At 40.9% G+C, this 15,170-nt stretch overlaps 1 protein-coding gene across 3 annotated transcripts in view; it reads right to left on the bottom strand.

Moving 5' to 3' along the window:
* The window catches only part of LOC125460042 (ninjurin-1-like), a 30,571-nt gene extending 16,936 nt beyond the window's left edge, over positions 1 to 13,635 (bottom strand). Inside the window, exons 1-2 of one of the 3 annotated variants that reach the window (XM_048547107.2) lie at positions 13,542 to 13,635; positions 13,254 to 13,392 (exon numbers count right to left, since the gene is read on the bottom strand). In XM_048547107.2, the coding sequence (XP_048403064.1) occupies positions 13,254 to 13,370 (117 nt within the window). In that variant the 5' untranslated portion in view covers positions 13,371 to 13,392; positions 13,542 to 13,635. Of the gene's footprint in view, positions 1 to 13,253; positions 13,393 to 13,499 lie in introns of all 3 variants that reach the window. The other 2 variants (XM_048547106.2, XM_048547105.2) reach the window with 2 other exon arrangements.
* Positions 13,636 to 15,170: the final 1,535 nt, after the last annotated feature.

Genomic DNA, 15,170 nt, shown 5'->3' with positions numbered 1-15,170 from the left:
AATTTTAAAAACTCTTTGCTTATGACAGGGTCAGCAGCTTCTCTGCAAAAAAAAAATCAATCCAGAGGAATTGTGCAGGATATTTACTGTCTCCAAGGTATTAGATAACTTTTAAAGCTACTGCACACTCTGAAACCTCTTATTTACTTATACAATTCTATTATATAATCATTGTAATACTGTTCTCATTATTTATTTGTGCCTATCTAACCAGCTTTGTAACAGCCCTACATAGCTGCCTGTCTGCCATTAACCTCATTGTTAAATAGACTATTTAAGAGGAAGGCCCTCAGCTGAAACTCATAACTCTGAATAGTTATCATCCTCGAATTGAAGGGCAGCTGATGACAACAACATCTAATGATGTATAATTGAAGAATCCTCTATAGAGGGAAAAATTGGCTCGCAACACATATACCATTTCAGTTCTAAATTGACATTTCATTGCACATTTACCTCTGGTATGGATCTAATTGTATGGCAATTTGATAAGCTTGTTAACATGGATGCTGAGAGTGTGTTGTAGAGTACAAGTTGGCAGAATGTCCAATAATGTGGAACATTGATTAGACTCCATTGATGCAATTTTTCACTTAAGTGATTAAACAAGTGTTATTTGTTAAACTCGAGTTTAACTTGTATTTAGCCTCATGATGGACTCCCACCAATGCTAATTAAAGGGATCATCAACAACTTTCAGATTAGCTTAATTGATTACCAGTGGCTGTTGTTGAGTTCATAGGTGAGTTGTTCAGTTTTGTGCTTTGTCCTGTTATTTAGTGAAATATGCAGCGACTGGCATCACATGTGATGAAGGTCTTAGTTTTCAAATCATAGATTCTGCTCACACTTGCTCCCAGTCATGGGTCCTGTAGATTCCATTGTTATGAAACCTGACAAGAATAATGAGCTAAGGCAACACAGTGCAGTTCAAACTATTAGACGAGGGACTGTAGGGAGGAGTGGGAGAAGGACATTCAACAGGAGGTCATATCAGCTCAGGGACTTCAGGAATTAATTGTCAACCTCAACATAAACTAAGAACACCCTATACGATGTCTCTGCACAGGCTTTGTGAAGGCTGCAGCTGTATTTCCTTGATAGTGACTGGAAATGTTTTGGCAAGCCTGACCAACATACCCCTCGTTTCTGTGAGAGCCTATCAGTGAATTTCTGCATGTTGTCCCATAGAAGTCCTCTTTTGAGCCTGTACAACAGAGCTCATGTGTGATCTCGCTTGTGATGAGCTGGGATCTGCCATATCATTTTTATTATATTACACTCTAGGCCACTTATACGTACACCATGAACGTAAGACCACTAGAACCAGGAGCAGGAGTAGGCCATCTGGCCTTTCAAGCCCATTCCGCCTTTCAATAAGATCACGGCTGATCTTTCTGTGGCCTCAGCTCCACATACCAAAACTCTCACCATAACCTTTAATTCTTTTACTGTTCAAAAAATTATCTATCTTAACTTTAAAGACATGAGGAAGCCTCTACTACTTCGCTGGACAGGGAGTTCCAAAGATTCACAACCCTTTGGGTGAAGAAGTTCCTCTTCAATTCAGTCCTAAATCTGGTCCCCTTAATTTTGAGGCTATGCCCTCTTGTTTTAGTTTCACCTGCCAGTGGAAACAACCTCCCTGCTTCAATCATATCTATTCCCTTCATCATTTTATATCTTTCTATAAACATTCTTCTAAATGCCAATGAATATTATCCCAGTCTACTCATTCTCTCCTCATTGGCCAACCCTCTCAACTCTGGAATAAACCTAATGAATCTACTCTGCACCCCCCTCCAGTGTCAATACAACCTCTCTCAAGTAAAGAGACCAAAACTGCATGCGGTATTCCAGGTATGGCCTCACCAGCACCCTACACAGCCATAACATAACCTCCTTGCTTTTAAACTCAATCCCTTTGGCAATGAAAGACAAAATTCCAATTCCTTCTTACTTACCTGTTGTGCCTGCAAACCAACCATCTGTGATTCATGCATAAGGACACCTAGGTTCCTCTGCATAGCAGCATGCTTCAATTATTTACCATTCAAATAATATTCCTTTTTACTGTTATTCCTACGAAAATGGACACTTCACATTTATCAACATTGTACTCCATCTGCCTGACCTTTGCCCACTCACTTAATCTATCTATATCCCTCTGCAAACTTAGAGTCCTCCACACACTTTGCTCTACCACTCAGCTTAATGTCATTCTCAAACTTTGACACATTACATGTGGTCCCCAACTCAAAATCATCTATGTAAATTGTAAGTAAATGTGGTCTCAACACTGGTCCCTGAGGCACACCACTAGTCATTGATTGCCAACCAGAAAAGCGCTTATATATCCCCAGTCTTTGCTTCTGTTAGTTAACCAATCCTCTATCCATGCTAATACATTGCCTGTAACACCATACTACTTTATATTATACAACAGCCTTTTGTGCTGCAACTTGTCAAATGCCTTTTGGAAATCTGGATACACCATATATTTTGGGTCCCCATTGTCTACTTTGCTCATAATGTCTTTATAGAATTCCAGTAAGTTAGTTAAACATGGCCTGCCTTTCAGAACGCATGCTGCATCTGCCCAGTAGAACAATTTCTTTCTAGATGTTTTGCTATTGCTTCCTTAAGCATTTTCCCCACTACAGAAGTTAAGCTAACCAGCCTATACCTCCCCATCTTTTGCATACCTCTGTTTTTAAACAGTAATGTCACATTTGCTGTTTTCCAACTACTGGAACTGCCCTAGAATCCAATGAATTTTGGAAAATTAGCACAAACCTGTTTGCTTTTGCTTCCGCCATCTCTTTTTATACCCTGGACTGCATTCCAACAGGGCCAGGAGACTTGTCTATTTTTAGATCTATTAGCTTGCCCAACACTACCTCTTTCATGATAATGATAGTTTCTAGACCCTCATCCACCTTAGTCTCCTTGTCAGCAATTAATGGTGTCTTATTTATGTCCTCCATTGTGAAGATCAACGCAAAACAGTTGTTCAATGCCTTGGCTATTTCCTCATTTACCATTACTAAATACCACTTTTCATCCTCTAAATAACCAATGTTTACCTCAGCCACTCTGTTTCATATATGTGTAGAATCCTTTGCTATCTGCCTTTATATTCTAAACAAGGTTAATCTCATAATCTATCTTATTTTTTCTTACAGGTTTTTTGTGGCTTTCTGTCAATCTTTAAAGTTTTTCCAATCTCCTGGTTTCCTACTGGTCTTTGCCACTTTTTATGCCTCGCCTTTCAGTTTGAAAGCACCCTTATTTCCTGAGACATCCATAGCTGATTACGCCTTTTTTGAAAGTCCTTCCTTTTCATTGGTATATACTTTTCTGAGCACTTTAAAAACTTGCTTTGAAAGTCGTCCACTGTTCCTCAATTGTCCCACCATAAAGTCTTTGCTTCCAGTCTATTTTAGACAATTCCTCCCTCATCCTATGGCAGTCTATTTTGTTCAAGCACAGGATTCTAGCATTGGATTTTATTTTCTCACTTTCCATCTGTATTCTAAATTCAACAATAGTGTGATTGCTCCTTCCAAAAGGATCCCTAACCATGAGATCATTAATTATTTCTGTCTCATTACACAGGACCAGATGTAGGATAGCTTGGTCCTTTATTCGTCGGCTCCATTACGTACTGTTCAAGAAAACTATCATGGATACATTCAAAGAACTCCTCCTCAAGGTTGCCTTGACCAATTTCCTTCGACCAATCAACATGTAGATTAAAATCTCCACGATGATTGCTGTAACCATTTTTCCAGGTATTAAACCTACCCCAATGTGACGTTATTATTTGGTGGCCTATTGATTATACCTATGGGTGAATTTTTATTCTTAGAATTTTTAAATTTCTATCCAAATGGATTCAACCTTATTCTCCACAGAACCTATATCATCTCTCACTACCTCCCTGATCTCGTTCTTAAATATCAGAGCTACACCACCATGGCCCCACTTATCTTCCTGTCTGTCCTTCCGAATCATCTGATACCCCTGGATATTTAATCCACAGTCATGACAATCCTGCAACCATGTCTCCATAATGGCTACTATTCATTTGAGATGATTTGTGTTGATTTGTTTGGAATGCTATGAGTATTCAGATAGGTGCTTTTATACTGGTTTTTATATTTTATTTTGTTTTTGAATTATAACATTTCCATTAACAATATCTCCTAAATTCTCCTTCTTTATAACTTCTTTCACAGTCTTCAATGTAGTTAAACCCTCCTGCACACATTAACATGCTGCCGTCTTTTTCTATTTATTATTATACTCAATGTTGTTTCCCCCTTCCCTTCTCCCAATTCACAGTTTAAAGTGCTAGTGATCAACCTATGTACCCGTTTTGCTCGAACACTAGTTTCAGATTGGTTCAGCTGGAGACCGTCTCAATGGTACAGATTCCTCTTGTTCCAAAACTGATGCCAATGCCCCATGGAATGGAGCCCCTCTTTCCCACACTACTCCATTAGCCACAAGTTTACTTTCCTAATTCCCAATTTGGGCCACAACAATAATAACTTGATCCTTCTTACAAAGGATGCTATCAATCCTACCTAAGTATAGAGTCCCCTAGAGCCACCGCTTGTCTTTTTGCCTCCCCCTCCTGAATGGTCTCCTGTACCATGATGCAGTGGTCAGTTGGCTCATCCTCCTGACAGCGTTTTTCCTCACCACTCATCCACACAGGGAGCAAGTACCTCACACCTGTTGGACAAGGTCAAGAGCTGAGTTTCTTCTGTTCCTGAATACAGGAACCTCCTGCCTGCCTCACTTGAGGTCACACCTTGCTGTCCCTGATCACTGATTGAACTTGAAGTACTTAATCTACCAGATGTGACTACCTCCTGAAGCAAACTGATGTGACACAGTGTTTGAAGCTCAGATTCCAGCTTATTAGCTCTGAGCCAAAGTTCCTCGAGCAGCCAACATTTGCTACAGATGTGGTCACCGCAATTCGCATTTGGATCAGACAGCTCCCACATCTTACAGCTACAGCATATCAACTGCCCAAACATCTGTACTTAGTTAACTACTTTATTAAATTAAATAAATTTACTAATGAGTTAATTAAGTTCTTAATACTTCTTTGCTGTGTTCTTTTTCAAATTTAGTGCAGATCTTCCACCAGCCAATGCTGTCACTTCAGTTTTCTTCGTGGCTATAATGTGCCCTGCTGAGCACGGTCAGTTTTATTCTCACTCTGTGCTGCTGCTCCGCCCTCCAACTGCTCCCTGCAGTGAATGTGAAACATTTGTCTCAAAACTACCCTCTCTAAAGTTGTGGTTGGTTGGCTCGCTGAGCTGTTTCGTTGTTCCGCAGATGTTTCATTACCCTGCTGGATAACATCATCAGTGCAGCCTCCGATGAAACGCTGTGTTTTCCCACCTGTTATTTAAACTCTGGAGCCCGTTGACCTGGATTACCTCACTTTCGGTTCCTCTTCTTGGTGGAGTGTATATGGGGTCGAGCTCTATGTGTTTGTTGATGGCTTTCTTCGTGGACAACCAGGCTTCTAGGAATATTTGTGCACTACAACACTAGGAAATACTACAGGCCCTGACACACCCACCACACCACCTTACAACAAGAACACATCTGAATTGACCACAAGACTCCTATGACTACTGGGCATCAGAGTAGCTCACAAACCCACATCAAACCTACGACAAGTGCTCACCTGAACCAAAGACCTACTACCCACTATGAACAGGACCAATGTCAGATGCCCAGCAAGGTAATGAAACGTCTGTGGAAAAACAATGAATCAGCTCGGCGAACAAACCAACTACAACATTCACAACCCGAGCTACATATCTACTCTAAAACCTTGCCCTCGAAAGTATGTGGAATTGTCAATATTTGAGCATGTATGAAACAAGCAAATGTATTTCTTCATTATGAGTCTTTTCTTCCTCTACTACTTCTTGCTCCTGCACAACCATCTGGCCAGGCTACAATTCTTCTGGTATTTAGAAGAGAAAGGAGCAAGGTAGGGTGAATGTTTCAGCTCCCCCTTGACCACTGTTTTAGTGTAACTGTTAAATGGAGTAAGGATACATATTTATCCCCAACCCCTGTTGGTTAGGTACTGTGGACTGTTATGCAACATCATCTTCTGAGAAGGAAGTGTATCAGCGAATGTAATTTGGGTGACGTACCTGTTACTTGAATAGCTAACAGTGTGTACAGGCCGTGAGTTATACTATGATGTTTGCAGCATTTGAGTCTAATCCTGAAGTGATGTATAAATTGGGATTGAGAATGATGGTAGCTGAATGAGGTTAGTGGACGGTGAATGGAGCAGTTCATGAGGCTAATAATTCATGTGTAGGAAAAGGCATTTAAAGGTGAATTTTCTCACCTTGACCACATGTGTGAGCTCATTCAACTGTTTGGGGTACTATATCCTGGTTCTTACAGTTACACCATTTATACTGACTGACTCCTACAGCTACCTCGAATACACCTCCTCCCACCCACCTTCCTGCAGAAATTCCAACCCCTATTCCCAATTGCATCACCTCCACTGCATCTGCTCCCAGGATGACGCATTCCACTCCCGTACACCCCAGATGTCCTCATTTTTTAAGGACTGCAACATTCTCCCCCCGCAGTAGTTGAGAACGCCCTCGACTGTGTCTCCTGCATTTCCCGCAACACATCCCTCACACCCCATCCCTGCAATAACCGCCAAAAGAGAATCCCCCTAGTCCTCACATACCACCCCACCAAACTCCGCATACAGTGCATCATCCTCCGACACTACCGCCATCTACAATCTGACCCCACTACCAAAGATATTTTTCCATCCCCACCCTTGTCTGCCTTCCAGGGAGACCACTCTTTCCGCGACTCCCTTGTCCGCTCCACACTCCCCTCTAACCCCACCACACCCGGCACTTTCCCCTGCAACCGCAGGAAGTGATACACTTGCCCCCACACCTCTTCCCTCACCCCCATTCCATGCCCCAAGAAGACTTTTCACAGCAAGCAGATGTTCACCCTGCACATCTGCCAATGTGGTATATTGTATCCATTACACCCGGTGTGGCTTCCTCTACATTGGGGAAACCAAGCGGAGGTTTGGGGACCGCTTTGCAGAACACCTCTGTTCGGTTTGCAATAAACAACTCCTAGCCGCGAACCATTACAACTTCCCCTTGCATTCCTTAGACAACATGTCCATCCTGGGCCACAACCATGCCACCCGAAGGTTGCAGGAACAGCAACTCATATTCTGCTTGGGAACCCTGCAGCCCAATGGTATCAATGTGGATTTCACAAGCTTCAAAATCTCCCCTCCCCCCTGCATCCCAAAACCAGCCCAGCTCGTCCCCGCCTCCCTAGCCTGTTCTTCCTCTCACCCATCCCTTCCTCCCACCCAAAGCCACACATCCATTTCCTACCTACTAACCTCATCTTGCCCCTTGACCTGTCCGTCCTCCCTGGACTGACCTATCCCCTCCCTACCTCCCCACCTATACTCTCCTCTCCACCTATCTTCTCCTCTATCCATCTTCAATCTGCATCCCCCTCTCTCCCTATTTATTTCAGAAACCTCTCCCCCTCCCCCGTTTCTGCTGAAAGGTCTAGGCCCAAAACGTCAGCTTTTGTACTCCTATGATGCTTCTTCGCCTGCTGTGTTCATCCAGCTCCACACTTTGTTATCTCGGATTCTCTAGCATCCGCCATTCCCATATGTCTGTAAATGACATCTGTTGTCATTACCTTCACAGTTGGTCTGGCGGGCTGCCTGGCTCCATACCCATAAAGGAACCCTTACTTATTGTCCATCCAATCTACAAATGCCCCCAGGGCTGTTACTGATAACCTTCCAGCATGGTCTACACAATGTTTCATTGTTAAACAGTGTTCTATCTGTCCAGAATGTTGTCTTCAGTCACTTCCAGTGCCTCTTCCAGCCAGAATGTACCTCCTCTTTTAAAAGGTGCAGACTGGCTTTAAATATTGCATTTGGCTTAACAAGGTTGACATTTAGATCTTCTGTTGAATTTATATGACCTGATTCTAATAATAAACTCAATTGTGATCTGATGCAGTTTCCAAAATCTTTCCTAACATTGAGTTCATTGACAAACCAGACCCAGAATCACTTCTCCAATCTTGTGATTCTTAAGCATCTGAGTGATGGTAGGCATGACAATGCGGAAGAAATGAATCTGTTTATGCCTGCTCACATTTATAATCCTTCTTGTTAAATTTCCCAAATGTATTTGCTTTCAGAAATACCTCACTAATCTGTTTCTCGAATTCAAACCCCATAGTATCACTCTGACATTGAAACCTGAAATAGATCCCAGTATCTTTATCTTAGCTTTTAATTAACTTCTAACTTTTCCATCGTGTATCCAGGATTAGTTATTTCCAATAGCATGAAAAGCAAGGCATCTTCCTGACTAAGCTCTCCGTCCCCACAAGTCAATGATATATTCTTTGAGATATGTCTTCCAACTATGAGAAGTGTAGGTCATAAATTAAGGATAAAAGGCCTTGCTTTTAAGCAGGTGGAATTTTAATAGAACATAGAACATTACAGCACAGTACAGGCCCTTCAGCCCTTGATGTTATGCCGACTTGTCATACCGATCTCAAGCCCATCTAACCTACACTATTCCATATACGTCCATATGCTTATCCAATGACAACTTAAATGTACCTAAAGTTGGCGAATCTACTACCGTTGCAGGCAAAGCGTTCCATTCCCTTACTACTCTCTGAGTAAAGAAACTACCTCTGACATCTGTCCTATATCTTTCACCCCTCAATTTAAAGCTATGCTCCCTCGTGCTCGCCGTCACCATCCTAGGAAAAAGGCTCTCCTTATCCACCCTATCTAACCCTCTGATTATTTTATATGTCTCAATTAAGTCACCTCTCAACCTTCTTCTCTCTAACAAAAACAGCCTCAAGTCCCTCAGCCTTTCCTCATAAGACCTTCCCTCCATACCAGGCAACATCCTAGTAAATCTCCTCTGCACCCTTTCCAAAGCTTCCACATCCTTCTTATAATGCGGTGACCAGAACTGTACACAATACTCCAAGTGTGGCCGCACCAGAGTTTTGTACAGCTGCAGCATAACCTCCTGGTTCTGGAACTCGATCCCTCTATTAATAAAAGCTAAAACACTGTATGCCTTCTTAACAGCCCTGTCAACCTGGGTGGCAACTTTCAAGGATCTGTGTACATGGACACCAAGATCTCTCTGCTCATCTACACTACTAAGAATCTTACCATTAGCCCAGTACTTTGCCTTCTGGTTACTCCTACCAAAGTGCATCACCTCACACTTGTAGCCTTGCTGTATAATGTCTGAAACTATGCAAGCTTTGATCTATTGTGTGTGATGGTGTTTGTTTTTTATTGTGTGTGGAGAGGCTAACTAGTCACAATAGGGGTGTTGGAGTAGGTAATGTTAAGGATGGCATGGGGGTTTAAGGATGCTGATAGATCTCATGGACACACATTCTCAGCACGTTTTGAGAGCATGCAGAGTACAGAGGAGGCACTGGTGGAGTTACATTATTGGTAAACTAATGATCCAGAAACCCAAGCTGATGATCTGGGGGTGTAAAATGAATCCTACCATTGCATATGTTGAAATTTGAATTCCATAAAATCTGGAATTAGATTTGAAACCAGCCTTATGACAACCGTGTAACCTCTGTTGATTGACATCTGGTACACTAATATCCTTTAGTGAAGGAAACCTGCTGTTCTCACTTAGATAGATAAACATAAATCTTCGTGCCCATTTAGCTACTAACTACTAAGTGGAAGATACATTCTTTGATAATAAAATGTGAGGCTGGACGAACACAGCAGGCCAAGCAGCATCTCAGGAGCACAAAAGCTGACGTTTCGGGCCTAGACCCTTCATCAGAGAGGGGGATGGGGGGAGGGAACTGGAATAAATAGGGAGAGAGGGGGAGGCGGACCGAAGATGGAGAGTAAAGAAGATAGGTGGAGAGAGTGTAGGTGGGGAGGTAGGGAGGGGACAGGTGCCACCCGAAGGTTGCAGGAACAGCAACTCATATTCCGCCTGGGAACCCTGCAGCCATATGGTATCAATGTGGACTTCACCAGTTTCAAAATCTCCCCTTCCCCTACTGCATCCCTCAACCAGCCCAGTTCGTCCCCTCCCCCCACTGCACCACACAACCAGCCCAGCTCTTCCCCCCCACCCACTGCATCCCAAAACCAGTCCAACCTGTCTCTGCCTCCCTAACCTGTTCTTCCTCTCATCCATCCCTTCCTCCCACCCCAAGCCGCACCCCCCGCTACCTACTAACCTCATCCCACCTCCTTGACCTGTCCGTCTTCCCTGGACTGACCTATCCCCTCCCTACCTCCCCACCTACACTCTCTCCACCTATCTTCTTTACTCTCCATCTTCGGTCCGCCTCCCCCTCTCTCCCTATTTATTCCAGTTCCCTCCCCCCATCCCCCTCTCTGATGAAGGGTCTAGGCCCGAAACGTCAGCTTTTGTGCTCCTGAGATGCTGCTTGGCCTGCTGTGTTCGTCCAGCCCTACATTTTATTATCTTGGAATCTCCAGCATCTGCAGTTCCCATTATCTCAGATACATTCTTTGTTCTGTTTAAATTTTTTTTCAGAATTCTGTCAGTGTAAAGGGTAGACATTTAACTAAGTCTGTCCTACATGTGACTCCAGACATACAGCATTGTGGTTAATACTTAACTGGCCTCTGAAATTGCCGAGCAAACAACTCAGTTGCATCCAACTACTATAGCTTAAAGAAAGGAACTGGAATGTGATAGGCCACCTGGCATGACCTCGGCATCGAAAGCAAAGTCCACATTCACACCGCTAATACTTTCCATCGTATTGTGTGGTAACAATTCTGTGCTAAATGGCATGGGCTCTGAATAGGTCTAGCCACTCCAAACTGAGCATCCATGAACTGTTGTGGGCTATCAGCAGCAGTAGAATTATATTCAACCACAGTTTGTAATATAATAGCTCAGTATATCTTCATCTTTTTCAGTGCCATCAGGCTGGGAGATCAACCTCCTTGTTGAACAGATAGTGCAGGAAAGTAGAGCAGGAGCAGCACCAGTCTGATAATAAGGTGTCGACCTAGTGAAGCTACAACACGGGACTAAAAAGCAGGAGCAGCATACTTTAAAATGTCAGGAGTGGCTTGATGCAGCAAAACATACATTTCATTCAAGAGTTTGTGTCACCTCCATCATGAAGACTGGCTACAAAGATCATCTACTTGAACAGCATTCCAAACCATCCACAGAATTATCCAATGATGTTGAATTTTCTGAGATTATTAAGTAGAAAACGGGCCAACCATATTCTATATAAAAACCAAAAAAACTGTGGATGCCTTAAATCAGGAACAAAAACAAAGTTGCTGGAAAAGCTTAGCAGGTCTGGTAGCATCTGTGAAGGAGAAAACAGAGTTAATGTTTCAGGTGCGGTGACCGTTTGAGCTCTGAGGAAGGGTAACTGGGCCCAAAATGTTAACTCTGTTTTCTCCTCCACAGATGCTGCCAGACCTGCTGAGCTTTTCCAGAAACTTTGTTTTTGCAGCTATGTTATATGCCTTGGTTTATCTCTGTAGAGAAATCTGGACAGCATTTAGTTTTGGGACAATGACTGTGATTTGCTCTGAATTCATTAAGTAATGACACTGGCAGCATATTATCAGTGAGAATTGCCAGCAATAGTGAGGCTTATTGCATGAAGGATATGACAATTACTGAGTTAAACTGAGTATTCTTTGGATCAGCTGGCGTTGTTGTATTTAGAAACATACACCCACATCAGGACTAATACCATCTAGAAGGTCAAGGGCAGCAGATATGTGGGAACACCACAATTTGCAAGGGTCCCTTTGAGGGATTCACTATCTTGACTGGGAATTATATTGCCACTCCTTCAGAGTCATTGGTTCAACACCCTGAAATTCCCTTACAAATTTTGAGTCTTCCTAATGCAAATGCACTGCAACGATTTCAGAAGGGAGTTCACTGCTATCTTCTTAACGGCAACTAGGGAAAGGCAATAAATTCAGATCCCATATATTTATTTAAAAAATAAACAAAGGCTTTCCAAAAGCACTTATGTCGATGTTATTTTGCTTTCCACCTGAATAAGACAATCTTTGACAACCTGAGAGAAAAATATTTCAGATCCACAATGTAAGGAGTTTGAACTACACTTTTTGTCCGCTTATTTCCATTCAAAGACAAGCAATGAGCTGCAGCTGCATAATCATGAAAAGTATTCTTACAATCATTCTGTAAAGTATTCTTACAATCATACAATAATTGATCCCATTTTCAGGAATAAAAACAAATTCCTCAGTATGTGCAAAATGGAGTTTATACTCCATGCAAATCCCAAAAATGTGAATGAAATGCTTTTCTTCCCTATTTTGCCTGCTTAATTGATTTCAGTGTTCTAGAGCAATGATTGCATAAACAGAACGCAGCTTTTAACACAAAATACAGTTATACACACTATATACATACTTCAACATTTGTGAAATAATCTGCATATATCAGAAATGTACCCCATTTTGGTAGTGATTGTGCTATTAGGAACCAGTTATCAAAATCAGCTCCTCCAAAGAACTCCACTTGTTCTGCCTTCATTGACAGCCTAAACTATGACCAGTAAAGACATACAAGTACAGAAGCCATTCAGGAACAATCATAGAATTAAACTGACTCATTTCAATTATAACCTGCAACAGATTTTAACATTTAAATCCACAACAAGACATTAGGAGACCCTACCAGTGAAATATAAAAACTGATGGTTACAAATGTCAGAATTTTGCAAAGGGGTCAAGAGTAAATTAAATCTGTGACCTCCTGAAATTCACATGAGACATGTTTTATGATGTTCAGTCTTTAAGCAGCTTCTTTAACTTATAAGGGGAACAAAAATCAGAGATTTTATTCTGAAAAATTTACAGGCGATGTGGGACAATGTAAAATGCATCCATGTGGACTTACATTCATGCATAACTGACTTGGATTTCTAGCTGTACTTTATCAACATCCATCACAATGTCATGCACAATGATTTTAATATTGTCACTCTCCTGGTATGCAACTTCCATTTTTTCTACTTCATAAACTGGTACATTTTTTCATGCTTGACAAATGCATTACAAAAACTGGCTTCCAACTCCTACTATAACATATACTTACATTTATTCTGCTATCTTCATTGGAGCTTTGCTGAAAGAGAGGCTCCTCATCAGTAGATATATCACTGCCATCACTCTGGGAGTTATGGTGCATATTTCTCCAAATTAAGGTGTTCATCCTGTTCTTATGAACCAGCTTCCTATCAGAGAATCATAAGGAAACATGAGGTTTTATGGATGCACACTCCATTTCTAAATCCTTCTGGAATTTCTATAACCTGTTGTTAATACAGTGAAAACAATGTACTTTGTAACTCATGTACATTTCAGGAACTTTAACCAGGCATACCATTCACTGTACCAATGACAGTAAATACAAGGTATGAATGTGTTATAATTCTGGTAGTTTCTTCATGCATCATAGTGTGAAGTTTCTCTTTTGCAGTCACTGTGAATAAAAGCTCTAGAGCTGCTGACTCATACAAGCTGTTGAAAGCTTTTAGCTGCCTCTAACAATTTTCTTTTGTGTTCTTTGCTTCCTGTTATTAACTCTTCTTTACATATTAATTAGGCTTGGTGAATATCACATCAACAAATAATTTAAAGGCACAGTGTTCTCAGAGAAAAAATCTCCGATCCATTTCCATTTTTTACAAACACAGAAAGTGACAATATTTAACTGTTTCCAAATGAACTATATTGGCGATTTGTTCATCATTTTCACATTAACAGCAATGTGTATAATATATAAATATTTTCTTTTTCTCAGTATCCTTCCAAAGTGATTTAAAGTCTAGTAAACAACCCGTTTGTCCTTTTTAATGTTTCTAAATATAATTATAAATTGATCAAGCTCAGTTCCATGACTTGGTAGTTGATTAAACTCAGTTACATGAATAGGGAAGATCTCAAAACCCATGAGTGAGCTGTAAAAGTTTTTTTGGAGGTTACTTCAATTCAGCCAGGTTACCAAATATATAGCTGAGCCTTACAGACTAGGATTCCTGAGTTGGATCACCTGTCGATTAATTGAATATTTATTCTTATCAAGGGAGAGTGGCAGAAGCTCTGGACTGTGCTTTATAAAAGGAAACGTTGATCAGAATTTCTGATCTTGGCAGTATCCAGTGACCCATGTTGGAAATAAATGTGTGTGGACTTCAGATAATCAGAGGATCAGACTAAATCCTGGTGTCCATTATAGGGAATAGTTGCCAGCACTTTCTTAGACAAAGCTTTTCCTCAAGTATGAGACAGCACCATTTGAAATGTATCCAACAATGAGTGAAGGCTTTGGAGAATACGAAAGAAAACTGCTGATTTAAAAGAGGAAAGGAATAAAATAAATTGTCCATCCATTAGTTAGATGTTGGAGTAAAAGAAGGATTTAGTCCAATCTTTCACCATCTGAACAATATTCTTCCTATAACAAGGAAACCAGAGATATTTCTTTAAGCTGGGAATAAAAGACATAATGTCCCTCACTAAAAGTGGATATTTACTAAATTCCACCTAATTATTCAAGAGGAGCTGTGGGAAAACTGTGACGCAAAATGTGGTCCCAAAGTTTTATTTTCTCCCATTATATTGTTTATAAACTAGGGCACACTTGCTAGAGCTTTGAGAAGATTTAAATTATTTAATTATTTTTCCCATTTAGATTATTTATACCATCATGTTGGCTGTTGCTGTTTGTCTTCCCAGATTTTATTAGCCCATTCCTCACTTCATTTAAAATATATTTTGCCAGCATGGAAAATGCATGTGTCATCTTATTGTCTAGTTTGAAAATATATTGCATGGCATTAAATGACACTAAATTGGTACATAATTCTTATTTTATGTTCTTGCATACATTTTTGGTATATTTTCTTGAGTAACCAATTTCATTTATACGTTGTTTATAAAATGCATCCATCTGCCAATCTGTTTGTGGATAATATTCGTTATTTTATACAATAGCATAAGACTCAAATAC

The sequence above is a fragment of the Stegostoma tigrinum genome, chromosome 16 (assembly GCF_030684315.1).
Source record: "Stegostoma tigrinum isolate sSteTig4 chromosome 16, sSteTig4.hap1, whole genome shotgun sequence".
NCBI lineage: Eukaryota > Metazoa > Chordata > Chondrichthyes > Orectolobiformes > Stegostomatidae > Stegostoma > Stegostoma tigrinum.
This window is presented reverse-complemented; position numbering and strand designations above follow the sequence as displayed.